General features: G+C 44.6%; 1 protein-coding gene across 1 annotated transcript; it reads right to left on the reverse strand.

Moving 5' to 3' along the window:
- Positions 1 to 11,078: 11,078 nt before the first annotated feature.
- On the reverse strand, positions 11,079 to 11,509 carry LOC144766948 (small ribosomal subunit protein uS8-like). The gene has a single exon (XM_078650629.1). It carries the CDS (start codon positions 11,473 to 11,475, stop codon positions 11,083 to 11,085), a length of 393 nt encoding a protein of 130 aa, XP_078506755.1. The 5' UTR covers positions 11,476 to 11,509; the 3' UTR covers positions 11,079 to 11,082.
- Positions 11,510 to 17,891: the final 6,382 nt, after the last annotated feature.

Consider the following 17,891-nt stretch of genomic DNA (forward strand, 5'->3'; position numbering starts at 1 on the left):
TCTACTCCTAATTGTTTGATTTTTTTAAAGATTGAGTCATATCTAATTGGGTGAATTCCACTCAATCATCTTTCAGTAAATTACCTAAATGCATCTCGTACAAGAATTGATTTTTAGAAGTCTTCAATGCTGTTAATCACCGCAAATTATATATTTCCTCCTCTGCCTTGCCAGACTTGTAGCAGGGCTATATCTAACGTTTACATCAATAATGGAAGGGATGAATGTATAATTACTCCCAAAAATGTCAACCTTGCACTATTTTTTGTAACTACATTTAATTATTTACTGTAACAAATATAGAATGACATACTCATGAGGTTTATATATTAAATATTAAACCGAACGCATACATTTGTAGAGACAGCAAGATGCATTTAATAATTGATAGGCAGATCACATACAGAACTAGTGTACTGTTTTAAACGAATAATTTGTGATATTAACACCATTGGTGCGGCGCATTTTCCCGCTGTGCGCTGACCTTTTTAAATAATAATTGAGGGAAACATTCAATCTATAATAAACATTTGAACATAAACATTGCCAGTAAAGCAATTTGAACAATTGGTTATAAAATAGGCCTCAGGCCATTCTTTGCTGCTGGAAGTCCATCCTAAGGTAGCTAGATTGAAATTTTCACACAAAGTAACTGAAGAGTGGCGGAACAACTTTCATTCTCAGTGATAGACTTTGAAGACAGAACGTATCACTGTACTACTTGTTTCACTGTAATGAGTTAGGAACACATCATTGCTCTTCAGTGACTTGCCCCTTGCACTGGTAGAAATGCCGGTTACACTGTTCAGTTGTAGACATGTGATTTCAATTCTGACTGACTATACTCTAGGTTTGGAAGTGAAGTCATTTTAGAAATCAGGCTAAATTTTACAGTACTGCACACCAATAAATTACATTCACTCATGATCAATTCTATTGCAAAAGGAGATGTACATACTGATAAGCAGCCTGTAAACAGACATTACCTGCAGATGCTACTCAGTTTATGCGTTAGTTTTATATGTATGCATGTGTGTATATGTATTTAGATGGTATTTTGTGGAGAGATGTATATGGTCAAAGGCAAGCTTAACATCTGCATGCAATAGGATACGAAGCTCAGTTGTAGATTGTTAACGGTGTGTCTTCAGTTAATTCTTAAAATGGAGCAGTGTTGGGTTGATCTGCTGTCTTGTTTTTTCTTTTTTACATTTCTTTGTCTGCAGTCTGATACTGTCCTGGCTTTGAGTGTGCTCAGGACCAACAGAGAGGGCGAGTTTGTCTGCTAGACAAGTGGGGTGCTGGTTGTGATGTTCTTGTAAATGATCCAGCTGGTTTTAAAGGTGGTGTAGGCTGGGAATAGGAGCCAATGGTGTTCTTTAAAGATGGGGGTGAAGTGATCATATTTCTTCAGGCCCTGGATGAGATGTGCTGGTACATGTAAGATGCTCCTTGTGACTTGCTTGCAGAGTTCTCACCTTCAGGCATGTGCTCCCTTTGGGAATGCTACCTTCACCACCTGGCAAGTTCAGAAATGTTCATCCCCTGTCCTGTCCACTGATTCACTACTGAGCTTGGCTGATGGTGTGCAGCCCCTTTCATGATTTGTAGAGTGCAATTGAGCACGTTTCATTCTTGGTGCGCATGCAGAGCATAGTGGCGAGGTGGAGACCATATATGATTGTATTTGTATGTACAAAATAGAGTACTTATAAACAGAAGCCATGCTTCCTAAAGAAATGAAAGGCTTAAAACACTTGGTAGAACTTCAGTTGATGCATTTCAGTGGATAACATAAAAGAAGTGTATCACAGGGCTTTCTAGTCTGGGATCTGAATTGTTTATCTCTGTCTCCTAATCTAGCCAAGCTGAAGTGTGGATGTGTAATTTTAACATCCACATATGTGCTATGATTGCATCCCTGGTGGCAACAGCAAAATATAAAAGTCAGGAATACAGTGCTATATTGTTAACAGATTTAACGAATGATGCTTATATTCTTAGAACTGATGACCTTCAGCCTAGTTGCACAGATTATTCAACTTCAAAAAAAGCTAATCAAATTCTTCAGGAAATTCTTTATGAAGATGACAGATAACGGGGAATATGAAAAACATTTCAACAAAAATAGAAATTGCGAAAAGAGTGGCAATTCTAGATAAAGGTAGTATAGAAAAAGTAGAATAAAAAGATAAAGAACATTGAAGGAAAACATCGGGAATTTAAATTGAAGCCATGAATTTAGTGATGTAGTATAAATGAATATATTACAAAGAATAGAATACCCCATCTGCAAATTAAAAGGATATTGTACATTTCTTTGGAATTTTGTGGTTTTATAAAATAACTGGGTTTGTGGAAATGGTTCCTCTGCATGATCCTGAAATGTATCTGTGAAGTAATCTCTCAATACTATATCTTGGTTATGGCAATTTACCTTTCTCGACATACACCGTCAGCTTTGGTCAGAGGTGAATTGGCAATCTTTAATGTGCAGAACAGTATAACAAACATGCTAATGCACCTTTACACAATGTAGCCCATTGCAGGAAAATAACCCCGTGTTAACATGAAATTCACAACACCGTGGTACCATGCGATAGTTTGCCGAAAACAAGGCCAATTTCTATGATACAACCACCACGACTAAGATAAAAATACAAGCCTCAACGTGAAAAAAAGTGCGATGATCTCATCAGCGGTGAGGAAACAGGGATAAGCATCACCAGGCCCACAACACACACAGATCTAAAAACCACACTGCCCGAAAGGGAGAAGGGCAAGCCAAATCAAAGCCGAAGGGACATCCCACACACAATACAGCACAAACACTTAGGAAGCAGAGCACCCTGACATCAAACATAATGTGGTACAAACACCAGAATTTGCACAAACGAACACAAGTGCACCCGCCTGTGGCCTGAAACGGCCATACACACCTGGCAAACCACAAAACAGGGACACAAGAATGCAAAAGTACAAACCCACAGTCCTGATGAGGTAACAATGCACGTATGGCAGGGAGCCAGAGAGACCATGACACACACTTGGCCGTACAAATGAAGACCCAACACAGTTGGAGACAAGTGAAAGTGCCCAAACTTTATCAACAAGTGTGTGTCAATGCGGCCAAGAGAATTGCCACGATAGGCAGACCAATGCAGCAGCATGCCTTAATGGGGAACCTAGGAAAGCGCCCATGTCCACCTCGGGGGAGTCCACCACCAACACAGGTCAGTCCCAACCCGCGTTGGTTCACCGCGGCAAGACCATCTGTCCAGGACAACGCAGCCATGTCAACTGTCGTCTTGGGACATGTAACAAGATCCACCACCTGCAAACAGGCGGCGGAACACGTGCAATGGGTCACATCAAGTTGTGGCAGCCGGTGCCTTGTCACTCGTTCATGAACGCGAGTGTAGCAGCGTAGGCCAACACCTACAATGAGCAAACGTCATCCAACACATCCGACATGTTGTCGACGTAATCCCTCAGCTGACCCAGACAGATGTTTTGACACCAACCTCTCGAGCCAATGTTCACCAAAGCCCAATCGGATAGTGTCTCGATGTGCTCACTGCACATGATGACTCATGCAATCTCCCAGGCCCAGTTCCCAGCCTGCGTGCCAAACAGCCATGCATGCCACAAACGGGCATCACAGTGACACTCCTGGTCATGGGCCAACAGGGGGTGCACACACACACGTCAAAATCGAGGTCATCTACTGTTACGTTGGAGAGGCAGACATCCATGAACCACTCGAATATGCATGAGCAACAATGCAACACAGGCTGAATGCAGGTGACGTCCGCAAGGTGGAAGCTCAGCTGGTAACGTACCCGCAGCACTGCCAAGGTCACTACCCCGAGACATGCAGCAGATTTGCATGGTACAGCTCCACGTGACTGGAGGCGAGCATGTGTATGGGATAGCCTGCCATTGCATCAGCGGCTCTGCTTGTAGCGGCACTTGCTTGCCCTGTGCCAGACCTGTGGATGAAATGGCACAGCTTGGTGCAATGAGCAGTGTCTGCGCGCAACTGGTGAAGACCTGGGGTGGGGTGGGAGTACATGTGAAGGCCATTTCACGCATGCTGGCTATGACCAAGGACTCCTGCATGTGGAATGTGTACACATTGGCCCCACGTCGGTCAGTGAGTAGTGTGGGAGTCACAAGCCAATGCTCTCCTATCTGCCAGGGGGTGCTGGCCACATGCAAGTTCTTGCTTAGAGCTGAGATGTGCTACCGCCTGATAGTGCAGACAAAGGACCTTTCATTCCTACAGTAACTTCACCATCTGCATGCATACAGGAGATGTACAGAGACATGTTGTGGGTTTGGTGGGATGTCTGTGACCCTGGGATTCTTGATGCCCAGCACGTGGCACATGAGTGGCCCTACTGTTTGTTACATTGCCACATAGCTGCACCTCCCTCCCACGAGCCCCCTCACTTGTGTGCACTGGGCTCCTACATGTCCCCGTCTGTGCGGGCCCGCCCTCATGGTGCATGCTACATTGCAACATCAACTACTGTGGCCCTGGTGGCAACTACACCCCAACACAGAGAAACACTGACCGCACTTCCTGCACTATGCCCAGTCCGTGCCACACCCTGCTGCCCCTGCCAAATCAGCACACCCCTGTGGTGACCTAACGTATGCCAGACCAGCACATGCCGCATGTGCAAGCGGGGGTGTGCGTGCGCACCAACAGGTCCAGGGTCAGTGCCACAGCTGAAGTGACATGGTAAGGTCCACTGACAACAGCACACTGTAACATTGCAGAACCAGTACCCATCATGCTGACACAATGACTACAAGGACACACTTGCTCAGATGGTGTGAATGGCTACTTGCACGTGCGCATGGCCACATTTATTAGCCACTGGCAGTAAACACTGGCAGGTTCTAAACAGTAAAGGGCGGAACTGGCAAAAACCCCTATTCGCATACAAAAAGGAAAGAAGTTTACAGGACGCATTGGTACACACCCGTCCGAGAACTAATGACATAATGCAGGACCTGAGTGTGTTGACTGCCTGGGGAATGCCTCCTGTTGTAGGTCATTATCCCTGTGGTGGATGCAGTGTCTCACACCTCACTACTGCGACTAAGACACTGAATTTGGAAGTGGGCAAATTATGGCACCTTCGTAGTCATACGAATTGTAATTCAACTAATGTCATTTACTTGATCACGTGTCCCTGTCACCTAAAATATGTGGGCATGACCACACAAAAAATTAAATTGCGTATGTGCGAGCATCGCAGCAATGTGAGATGCCGCAAAGGGACAACTAAACTAACTAAACATTTTCTAGATCGAGGACATTGCCCTAATGATATTCGATGGACGGTAATAGAGCAATTAAATCTGAGTACTGACAAATCCATCTTTGAAAAAGAACAAAGATGGATTTACCGTCTTTCCACACATACAGAAGGATTAAATGATGACATACCCTGGGGGTCGGTGTTGCGGAGATAAACCCACTGATATTATCTGTTATGCCCCTTTGTCCAGATAATTGTATTGTATTGACTTTACTCACTTATCCGTTTGACGGATGGGTTTTTGCTTCCTCATAACTAGTATACACTAGCTCAATTTGGAGCATTATGAGCGTGAGGGAGTAAGTCATTAATAAGGCAGTATCTGTCCTGTAAAAGTACTTCAGCTTTTGAGAGACTAATAAAGTTTTGAAAAAACTACGTGTGTTTAGAAATAAACAGCCTCTCCTTTAAGAAAATGCAAAAACCACTAAGTCCAGCGACCACGTGATCACAGGCAACGTCGTGGACGTAAAATTGAAAAAATAAAAACAGCCGCCAACACGGAGCCGCCGTATACGGGCCGTGGATGTGACCGGAGTAGGTTACCAGGCGGGCAGTCGCTCGGCATCAAGTAAGTTGCTTTCGAAAAACATACGACCACGTTGTTGAGGCGGGTGTACTTCTAAAACCTAGTCCGCCCACAGCTGAGATGGAGGAACTTATGGGAAACACCCCTGTTTGTTTATCTGTTTCAGTGATTATCCGGGCGTGAATGTTTCCCCTGCCACGAGCCCAGGGGGCCCGACTCGCTAATTTATTTAGTAAGTAGACACGTTGTTTACGGCATTTTTCCATTAATTTGAAGGTGGTATCTCTCTATATATCTGACATAAAATGGGCACTTCCCAATTTGTTTTAAAGAAAAAACGTCTTATATCTATGTTCAAGTCGGACTCAATAAGACGATGGAATACAGGCTTAGTTAGCCTTGGGAACATAATGTAGTTTGTCATTATGTTCCGCGGTGTGGCTATCACAAGGATCACTGCACTTGCTCACAGTGTCTAGGATTTGTAATATATACAACGAGGCAATGTAATATTAAAATGCTGATCAAGCACACTTTAAACAATCAGATCAAAAAGGATGTTTTTATTCATTTGACAATGGTCTCAGTAAACATGCATTGAATCTTTTTGCGAAGGGGTACAGATGTACACTTTTATTTGTCTTTTTATGAAAAAAAATCAGATTTCACAGTCCTAACGATTTGGAAGGACAGCACGTGACCTTTGCGGTGCATAGACCCCCAAACAAGTTGGTGTAGTCTTTCTATTGTCTACTCCCCGAAGATTTGGCGCCTTAGTGTGTGCCTCTTCTGAGGCGAGGGTATGTATGGTCCTGAGGAATGCTGAGCTGAAGATGGGCTCTTTAGCAGAAACATGTCGACCTTTTTCCAGGACATGTGGTTCAAAGTAACTCAACCACCTATATGTCCGTCTTTCTACCACGTTTTTAACAGAGTTTGAACTACCCCCACATTAAAATAATTTTTCTATTTGGGTGGCAGTCGATACTCTTTTTAACATGCACTTCTTGGTTTTGTCTACGTAGAATTTCACGTTTTCTCAGGAAGGACCCAATGAAGATAAATGGCAGCCAAATGTTTATCTGGTGCCTGAGCGTTCTTTTATCTTACTAACATCCGTCCTACTTGTTGGATTGTTTATTCAAATCTTTGGTGGTGGAGTAAATTTGTACGCTCACATAGATAGATTGTTTTCCTTTTTCATAGGTACTCTTTTGTTGTTTGGATATAATTTGTACAAGGGGTATAAGAGTCACCTACTGACCCTTTCTCTCTTGTTGTTTACCTTTTTTCACATTTATTAGCAGGCACACATACCGAGTGACACCTGTTTTGGATGTGTGTGGGGTGTGTGCACAACAGCCGGCAAGGGGTGCCTGGTGCAGTCAGAAATCGACATCAGTGTACATCGTAAAGGACATTACCATACAACCATAAAGGACCAATGACTCATTGCAGACAAAGTTAGTGGCACCAGGGCTGTTGGGGATGCCGCCTGCGATGAGGCATGTCCAATGTTGTGGACTCCTCCACATCTTACCCAAGACACAGTTCCACATGTGTGACCTACTTGACCGCAGTGTAGGCCTGAGGCAGCGGTCAGCGCAGGGCCACAGACACATGGCGTTGATGACCCCAATACCACCTTCACAGAGGTCATCCAATATATCAGGAGAAGGGGTCCCGGACGTGACCAGCACAAAGTCAGTGGCCCAGGATGAACTGCGGTCGGAATAGGCACAACTCCACATCGCGTTGACTTGCGTTGCAGTCGAATGGGCCATGTGACCTGGGCGGGTCCTCTTCAATGTCCGAGGTGCAGGTGGCAGTGGCTTGCGGCGGACAGTGGAAGATGTCCTCCAGGGCATAATGCAGAGGGTGGAGGCTTTCCGGAAGTAGCAAGTAGAGGAGTGGTTTGCCACAGCATCGTTTTTGCCATGGAGACAGTATCACTGATATGATGGCGATGACAAACCCAAGACCATGGACTCGGTCGCCTTGCATTGAGCAGGGTTAGTGGCACCACGTGTCGCAGGCCTGCCATATGGAATTATGCCTCACTGATCGAAGGGGATCTGGTGCTGCGGCCGCTGCCACGGACTTGGGGTCACTGCCATTCAGGACTCAGGACACACTTCCACATGTGGGGCCTACTGGGCCAAAGAGGATGCCGATGGAGTATGTAAACGAGAAAGGAGTACTGTGGGCCAGCATCGGGGGGACAGTGATGGTCTGCGGAGGCTGCAGAGGTTGCGGGCCTGGTGCTTGGATCCTGCCCCGCACATGGTGGGCCCTCTTTGACACGTGCCAGTGTAGGCAGGTGAGTGGAGCCTCGTTGGTAAGCTGGGGCAGGCATGAGGGGCCTGGGGACCAGGGGCCCAGGGTGCAGCAGGTGCACAGGAACTCAGACATTGCCGTGCTCTGTGCAGGACTCTTGGTGGGCTGGGAGGCGCCACTCTGGCAGACGTTGGCCATTCAAAATGTGAACCATCGAGCAGTGTGAGGGCTTTTTGTTCATACCCCTATGCAGGCCTGGCATACGCAGGTCCAACTCACTATGCACGCACATGCAGGGGGAGAAGTAACGTGCAACATTTCAGCTTTCTGCCCCACAGCCTGTGGGGACATGGTAGCATCCACTGGGTACTGCACTCCACGCACCAGCAGTTGTTCACAACATGGCATTTCTATAGTTTGCACTCTGTGGTTTGTCAGGCACCTCCAGGCCACACCTGGCATTGGCTGAGTTCACGTTCCTAGGTCACTTGCCATTCTTGCACATGCCTGCTCCATGCCTCTCTCTCCTCCTGCTATTGCATGATCATTGTCTCCATAGCATCTGTGGGTCTTCAGGTGTCGCTCTCGGCTAGGCTCCCTTTCATGCTGTGGGTAGTTGTCCTGCTTAGCACCAGCAAAAGGTAGGTGTTAAATTACTGCTGCTACCGCGGCTTATCTCCTGGTTTTGGTTCGCATTGCGGATCTGGCATTTTGTTGTGAAAGTGGTGTTGTGTTTTTTTCGTGTGTTTTTGCACGGGAACGCCTACTCTGCATCTTATTAGGGTTAGTTGGTGGTGTCCACCATGGAGGCAAATATTTGGGCAGGTATCGCAGGAATACTAGCAATGCCTGCAGTTTGCACCAGCTTGTGAAAACGGTGTTAAATCTCTCTCTGCTTTTGATGCGGTACGGTGGGGATAAATCGGAGTTACATCTTTGTGAATATACCCTTAAGTGCCTATACCGAGGTAAACCAGGTAGCATTCCAGCCTATTCACACATCATATTCACGAAGATATTAATGATTCTGCACCGCAAGCCTATAACATCACATTGGTATTGGTAACAACTTCCTGAAAATCTAAAATTTTTCCAGCAGTACACATGAAAATCTGTGCCAATGTCAGATTTAACCTGAAAAACCATTTGTGAATTCCTATGTTTCCAGTGCAGAATCATTTTCACATGTGAACTGTAGGTGTGGTGCAATTGTACACAGTGAAATAGAATTGTCCTTCTGAATAAGAATCTTTTTTTCCTCCTGTTGGGACACAGTTTTGCCAGTGAAGAAAAAATGTCCACTACATTCTCACCAACTTTAGATTTCTCACCTTACCTTTCCTGTCTTGGAATGAGATTAAGTCCAATGTACTAATTACTGGTTGGAGAAATAAGGTCACACATTTTGACCAGTATGTTAGTACTAGCAGAATTTAATGAACTGTCCTAAATGCTAATTGGTCAGTTAGCCTAATTTCGATTTGGAGTCACAAATTGGTCTAACTTAAGGATGTTAATGAGGTAAGTCGTAAATTGTGACTTGCTCTGAATGGTGACCATCACAGAGGGAGGTCAATTTTCTTTGGTCACTTTTCCCTAATGGAATTGCGGCTGTGTTGAAAAAGAAATTTAGTCTAAAAGTTTGTTTCATACTTGGCAGTGGATCTATGGACTATTACCTACTATGCAACAAACTTTTTGTTTTTAATTCTAAAGGTAAATCCCAGTTTTGTTGCATGTGCAATACCAGGCAGAATAGGAATCAGTCACTTTTTATTGTTTTGCAACTAAATTACAGTCTCAAAATGTTGATACATTGCATACCAATTTAGCAGTGTGAGAGAGCTCATATTCTGTCAATAAGTCATACTACTGCCTACTTTCCCATGGGCCTTAATGCAGATGAATGGCAACGCTGAAATAGATCCCAAAGACTCAAGCTGGATTCCGCCCAATACCCTCTGTGATAGATATTATTGCGGCATTACAGGCAATTATAGTAAAAAATGTAGTGCTAAAATCACACGTCGTCTGCTGGGTACTTGTAAACTACACAACTGCTTTCAACAGATTAGACAGACCTACCCTCTGGAAGAAGCTAGAGAAGTTAGGAATACCTGACAATATTTTATTGATAATTATCTCACTACATACAGCAACATGGTGCAGAGTACAAAAGGGGGGAGAAAATAAATTAACCTGATCAATAGCTACACCAAACAGATTAAAGCAAGGGTGTCTTTTGGTTCCTCTTTTATTTTCCCTCAACATAAGCGTTCCCCCGGAATGTTTTTTCTTTTTAATTAGAAATTTTCCTCCAAAAATAGCAACCAGCAATGTGCACATTTTCATGTATACCGATGATGTTGTTATATTAGATCTTACTCCAATCGGCCTACAACAAAATCTAAACGTGTTATTTTGCAATACAGAAGAAAAGTTACTAATGTCAATTATTCTTAAAACAAAAGTAGCACCTTTTAGAGGAAAAAATACTTCTCTCATTTTAATTGGACACTCAGGGGAAAACTACTAGAGGTAGTTAAAGAATATTCCTATTTGGGGAGAATCTTTTCGCAAACCTTACAACACTCTGTCCATCTCCAGCATATAAGCCTCAAAGAGGAAGCCCATATTGGTGTGCTGAAGTGGCTATATTCTTCCTCTGGGCATAGACATTTTCACACTTTATTAGAGGTTTTCCGCATGAAAACAGCTCCATTCTTATCATATGCTCTAGAATATCTCCCAACTAATAACTGGCAAGCGGCAAATATAAGAGAAGGGAACCTGCTTCGTAAAATGATCAAAGTTAACCAAGCAGTTCCTGTCCAGGCTTTGCGTCTCAAGCTGTCTCTAGTCAGCTCTTATGCTATAGCTATTGTTACTTTTTTTTTTTCGTTTTACAATTACAATTTATTAGTCTCCTTTTTTTTCATTCTAGAAAAAGAATCCCAGGATTTTGCCTCCTGTATGTTTTCGCCTAGCTTCTTCGTGGTCCATGATACCCGCTGACGTTGTGAGAACAATGTATCCAAACTGACGAGATGGCAACAGATTGTTCTGCCGCTTCTCCAGATCTTTCAGTGGCACATCAAACCGTGGACTGATTACACCACACTTGTTTAGTCTGCCAGTGAGATTCACAACAATTTTCCTAGCTCGGTGATCATCAATGATTTCAAATTCACCAATGTAACCATGTTTCATCATCACAGTTAAGAATCGCATGATCACTTTGGAGCATGGCCTGATCATAACCTGGCGTTTTCCACGTTCTTCTGCATTGTTAATGCTTTTCAGAGCATCTGCAAGAACATTCATGTGCACCATGGTGCCGGTCCTGTAATATGGCGGAAAGAGAGAAGGGGAGCTATTGTTACTATAATAAGATGGGCATACAATCCCTTAAACACCAAACCATGATCACTAAGAAACATACTAAAGCTGGAGACCTTTAAAAAAGAGCTGTTGCAATATACTTTTAATAAGAATCTTATTATTGCATTAAATCTCTCATCCTGTACGATAGCTCTTTTAAAGTCTTAAATCCCCACACACCTGAAGTTATTCTCAAAAATCTCCACCCCAAGATTTAGCCAATTGAACCAGTATGCACAAAACGCAGATACCGTAGAATATAAAACTCACCAAAGATATCTACATTGTGCATTAGTCCACAGGATACGTCGCAGTACTATTTCAATGCGGATGCAGATTTGAACTGGATCAACTCTGACAACACTACAGGTTTATGGGATTTGTGTTGTCAAGGATTGCAAAATCTATTACATGGAAACTTAACCCTGATAGAGGCCAAACGTCGTCATTTAAAACCTACCTGTCTTATATACAATATACACACAGTACAAGGACTAACAATGTTTTTTGAATTACCACTTAAAGAATATGTCTGTTACAATTTGATAACATTTTTAAAGAGTTTCTTAAAAATATTTTAAAGAAGATATATTATAACTGGTTTTAAAAGAAAAATCAATATGTATTTTTATTTATTTGTTGACCCCATTAGAGGTCTAAATCTAATTAAATAAATATCTTGAAATCTTGTTAATAAAGAGCATTACAAACTGAGTTTATGTTAACATTAGATTGTGTTCACATTGTCCTTCATCTTGCCTCAACGTCATAATATACCAAGTAATGACTAACGCTGTTTTCTGTTCTAAATAAAATATCGCTAGTGTCCACATGACTAAGCAGAGAGTGTTCTCATAAACATTTTCTCACTATACTGAATCAAAGATGTCTTCAACTCGCCCTGGCTCTTGCTAAAACAATGTATCTGTTCAACTTTTCAGCTTGCACTATGAGAATGACTAAGGGTCTGATTTATTTCTCGGGGGAGGGGAATACTCCATCACAAACGTGAGGAATATCCTGTCCGTCATTGAAATCGTAATTTGGCATGGATATCTGTCATTATTGTGACGGAGTATTCCATCTGCTGAGATCTAAATAAGGCCCTTAATCTCAATGTATTACTGTGATGAGAGAATCCTCAAACGTATCCTAAAGTAAAGTGTTTCTTCCCAATTGGTGAAAATTCCTGAGAACCATGAATTCCCATAGAATGTATAAAAGTCTTTGTCTAAAGCCTTATAACAGTACATGGAGTTCTGTATTTGGAGGTATCCCCTTTCCAACCTTTAGAAGGTGAATCTTTACCAGAATTTCCTTATAAATGTAACAAGTTCTTCGTAGCTACGATTTGTATGCTTTGCTGCTAAACTCTCTTATAGCATGTTTATTGTAATTTGTCTCTTAGTTCTTTATGGGAAACTTTGAAACTGCAACCCTTGTTTGTCATTCGTAAGAGAATATTTCAGCCTATTGATGCAAATTTACCTTTTTAGAAATAGTGACAGTTCCAGTTGGGGAGCACCAAAGTACGTATCAGGACTACTATGCTCCCGGTCCTAACTGTTGGCTCACCCTATGAACTAGAATTTAGGAGTAAATTGTGTGCCAACAGCAGATGGAAGGGACACCTACAACATGCTCCTTCCAAAGATCAAATTTATGTAGACACACAATCTCATTTTAAAAGTTGATCAAATGCACTGATTTCTAAAATCAGATTAGACAATTTTAAACAACACTTTAGTGCTACAAACACTGAATCTGAGTGTTTGCGACTGTAAAAATGGTTACTATATATGGTTGTTAATCTTGCCCTATTTGGAATAAATATTTCAGCATATTCTGAATTGGAAGGGGTATGAATAAGAGACTAACACTACACACAAATTTGAAATTCCTAACTTTGCCAGGAAAATCTGGCCCTGGATTGCTCAACTATCACTCCTTGAGTGTGGTCACTCACTGAGATTACACCATTGTGGGCTAATACTGAACATGTGTAAAAGATGTACGAGTACATGAGCTTTCTATAAATACCTAGCACTCAGTAATTGAATATTTGTGTATATAAGTCTGATTAAAAACACAAATAGCATAAACCTTGACAATGTTTATAACCTCTCATAACCATGCAGGTATAACTTTAGAGACCTACACTCTAATTCTACCACTGAATAATCAGGACTTACCAAGGAAGTAATGGACATTTTCACTGCAGGGACATGCTGACCACCCATGCAAGTACTACAACATGCCTTCTGCTTGATGCTGGCTACTCAAGAGATCTGCTGCTTTCATCCTGGCGTTCAGCAAAGATAAGAAACGAGAAATGTAATTTTACGATAATCATTTGGGATTTCTTCAAGTTGCTCTTTATGCATCTTGTGAAGTAATAGGCATCTTCTTGCTGAAAAAAATAATTAAAAGGAACCAATTAGTTTCTGCAATTGAAAGGAATGTAAGAAGATTCTATCTGACCCGGGGCATATTTACAATAGAATGGCGGACCGAGGCATTGAGCTAAAATTGCTAATGACACGCTCAACCATTCTGAAAACACAGGCATGCACCGTATTTACAATGCTACAGTGCAGCCCTGCATTTTCCCTAGCTTTAAATTCAGCTGTCTAGTGCCAATGGAGGCACCCTTGCACCATAGTGCAAGGGTGCCTCAGTTGAGAGAATGAATGTTTATGTACAGGAAGAAATACCATCCACTAATGGTGATTTGAAACTCCCATGTGTACTGCATTGTGCAGCAAACATAGAATTTGCAAATCGTCAATTTTTTAATGATTGTTTATGTGCTGGAAGGGACACCTTCCTACACATAAACAATCATTCACGGAGATTTGCTGTTTCTATGTGTGCTGCACAATGCAGCACACAGGACCAGCAAAATTGAGTAGAACGTTTCACCATGTTAAAACCAGGTTATTTTTGGTCTTAATTTTGCCGCTTCCCCATATTTAAGCGACCCTTGAAAATAGGGGGCAACGTCAAAATCAATGGGTGTTGCGGCAGAGCACCCACCGCACCACCCACTGCCCACATCTTTCACGCTAAGTGTAGCATGAAAGGGGGCCTTATTTACAAGGCGACTTTAAGTCACGTTAAGTGACTTAACACCACCATGTAAATAAGTTGAAGGGTTTATCGCCCCAGGAACGGCACACAAAGTGACGTTCCTGTGGCAATAAGCCTTTGTAAATATCCCCCCCACTTTTGAATGTTTGTTATGGTAAAGGGCGGGAGAGTGCAGTAATCTCTATTTCCCACTAGAATCTTTCATGTATGTGGCCTTTCATATCTTAGATGAATACAGGAATCGCTTCAGTTTAAGCCTTGATATACTCTCTGTTTTTTATAGAAACTGTGAACTGAAACGACAAAATGTATCGTTTGAGTTGCTTTTCTGCAAAGAGCAATATGTTCCACAATAAACACATTTACCCAACAATAGCCTTTTGCCCAAAGAGGAACAAAATATTTCTTTACAGTTTAAATCCTGGACTCATTTAATGACAATGGAATCTGGAGCATGGGGTGTTGAATTTCAGGCAAAATTAGGTATCTATACATGTCCCTTAGATATGTAGTCATGGTTTGTACTCAGGGGCGGATTGGCAAGGCGGACATTCGGGCATGGGCCGAAGGGCCGGTGCCTCAATGCCCTCTGTGGGCCGTTTTTTTCTCCCCTGTCCCAGTCCACAGAGAGTGGACTAGGAAAGGGGAGAAAAAAAACGGCCCACAGAGTGCATGGAGACAAACAGAGAAAATGAAAGCAGCCTCGCTGTGCGACCAGACAGCGATTGTCAGCTGTGGCCTCTCCTTCACCCCTGCCCTGCCAAGCAATCAAGCTGAGGCTGGGCTGGGGAGGGGTGATTGTTTGCAAGAATCGGCCTCCCTGGGGGCTGTAATGTCCGGGGACTCTCGTCCCGCGGTCTAGTTGTTAGCGCACGTAGCCGTGCACATACACGGGCGTGACGTTGCACGCCGCGTAGTATAAAAATAAAGGAGGCGTGGCCCGGAGTTAGTTCGGACCACGCGGACCAAAGCACCATTATCCCGGGTCTTGTGTCACGCGCAGCGTTGCCGGCCCTGCGCCCCTAACGATGCAAGGCCCTACAATGGCGACGAGGGTTTCTCTGGACCCATGCTGAGCTCAGCCTGCCGTTTCAGTCTGCCCTACAGCGGTGCGCCATCGGGCAGATGACATTGGGGCCCCGTGTGCGGTGGGCCCGGCCTGAACCATCTGCCCCAGTTACGGATGTTGGCGCATGACGGCGCACATCGCCGGTGTCCTGAGTTGCGGCGGCCCGGCAGGGGAGAGTGGCGGAAAGAGCAAGGAGAGCTGTGAGTGTGGCGGGATGCGCAGCACTGGGTAAGGGCATAGCACGACCCGCAGCTGGCCCGAAGAAGCCCCACTCCCATTCCGCCCAGTCGGACGTGAGCCTCACCTAGGAGGGCTCCACACAACGCTGACCTGCTCCACACCCTACGCACTCCGGTGCTCCGTCAACTGAGCGAATAAGAAGGACCCCACGTGCCAAGATGGCGGCCATTCCCCCCATCGAGCCGTTTGTAGTCGATGGCGCGCCGGCTACCCTGGCGCCTCGCTGGAAGGACTGGACGGAGCGGCTGCAATTCTACTTTGAGGGTGCCAGAACAGCGAGGGAAAGGCGCAGGGCGCTTCTACTTCACTTGGGGGGGAAAGACATTCACAGAATCTATAAGACCCTGGTAGAGGCCACACCGCACACTTACGTCACACTCCTCAACGCGCTCAATGCGCATTTCGAGCCGGTGGCCAGTAAAGATTACGAGAGATTCATATTCAGACAGGCGCATCAGGAAGCCGATGAGTCCCTAGACGCATTTCATGGCAGACTGAAAGAACTCGCCAGCACCTGTGGTTTCCGCGACGAGCAAGAGGAGATACGGGGTCAGATAATTCAGGGGTGCTACTCCTCGAACCTAAGAGTGAAGATCCTCCAAGAAGATGGGAAACCGCTGGCGGACATTCTGAAACTTGGCCGTTCCAAGGAACTATCAAAAGCGAGAGCGTCACATATGGAAGCAGCGCTCCATAGACCAGCTAAGACTGAACAGATCAACACAGCCGAACAGGTCAACGTTGTCCAGCCGAAACAACGCCAATTTGGCGGCAGAAGACCGCAAGAACGTCGGACCGACTGCGGATACTGTGGAGGGGCGCCCCATCGGGCACAAGACTGCCCGGCGTGGGGGAAGAAATGCGGATCATGTGGACGTATGAATCACTTCGCAACAGTGTGCAGGTCATCAAAGCAGAAACCTGGAGCTGTCCACACAATCAGAGGAAGCCCAGACAACGAAGATATGGATGATGACTCCAATGATTACCCAGTCCATACGTATTTGCTATCGATCAGCCACATAGGAAGAAGAGGCGCCTCCCGAAGTGCCGCATAACGATCCACAACCAAGAGGTGAGGGCCACGATCGACACCGGAGCCTCGATTGAACTCATGGCGGCGAACCTATACAACCAATTGCAGGAAAAGCCGACCCTGAAGACAGCAAAAGTCCGGGTTTTTGCCTACGGACAGAAGACTCCAATCCCGCTGATCGGATGCTTCCAAACAGAATTAAAACACCAAGAACGGAAGATCCCGACAACCGTCTACGTAACCAAAGAAGGTAGTGGCATGCTTCTCAGTGGACAGTCGGCTGAAGAACTTCACCTCATTTTGTTCGCGATGGCTGTGTTGGAAGAGGAGTTGGACACCATCCTCGAAGAATTCGAAGACACGTTCCATGGCATTGGCTGTCTAAAAGGTAGAGAGGTGTCTCTCCATATAGATCGGTCCATCCAACCGGTGGCCCTCAGGCACAGGAGAATAGCATTCCACCTGAGGAAAAAGGTGGAACAAGAACTTGAAGCCCTCGAGCGACAGGGCATCATCGAGAAGGTCAGTGGGCCTACTCCCTGGGTATCGCCAATTGTGGTGGCGCGGAAACCCAAACAGCCGGGACAGGTCCGCATCTGTGTCGACATGCGTTTACCCAATGCAGCAGTAAAGAGGGAGAGACATTTGACACCCACCATTGATGACATTTTGGGAGAATTAAACGGAGCGAAGTGGTTCTCCAAGATGGACCTCCGGTCAGGATATCATCAGCTACCCCTGCACCCGGACTCCCGGTACATAACCACTTTCTCCACCCATGTGGGTCTCAGACGGTACCGACGACTCAACTTCGGGATCTCCAGCGCGGCGGAAGTCTTCCAAAATACCATCCGGGAGGTCCTAAGCGAGCTCCCAGGAGTCCTGAACGTCAGTGATGACCTGCTCCCAAAATACCATCCGGGAGGTCCTAAG

The sequence above is a fragment of the Lissotriton helveticus genome, chromosome 7 (genome assembly GCF_964261635.1).
Source record: "Lissotriton helveticus chromosome 7, aLisHel1.1, whole genome shotgun sequence".
Taxonomy (NCBI): Eukaryota; Metazoa; Chordata; class Amphibia; order Caudata; family Salamandridae; genus Lissotriton; species Lissotriton helveticus.

Bases quoted from the DNA above. Each gene is read 5' to 3' on its own strand.
- LOC144766948 (XM_078650629.1), bottom strand. From the start codon at position 11,475: ATGGTGCACATGAATGTTCTTGCAGATGCTCTGAAAAGCATTAACAAT.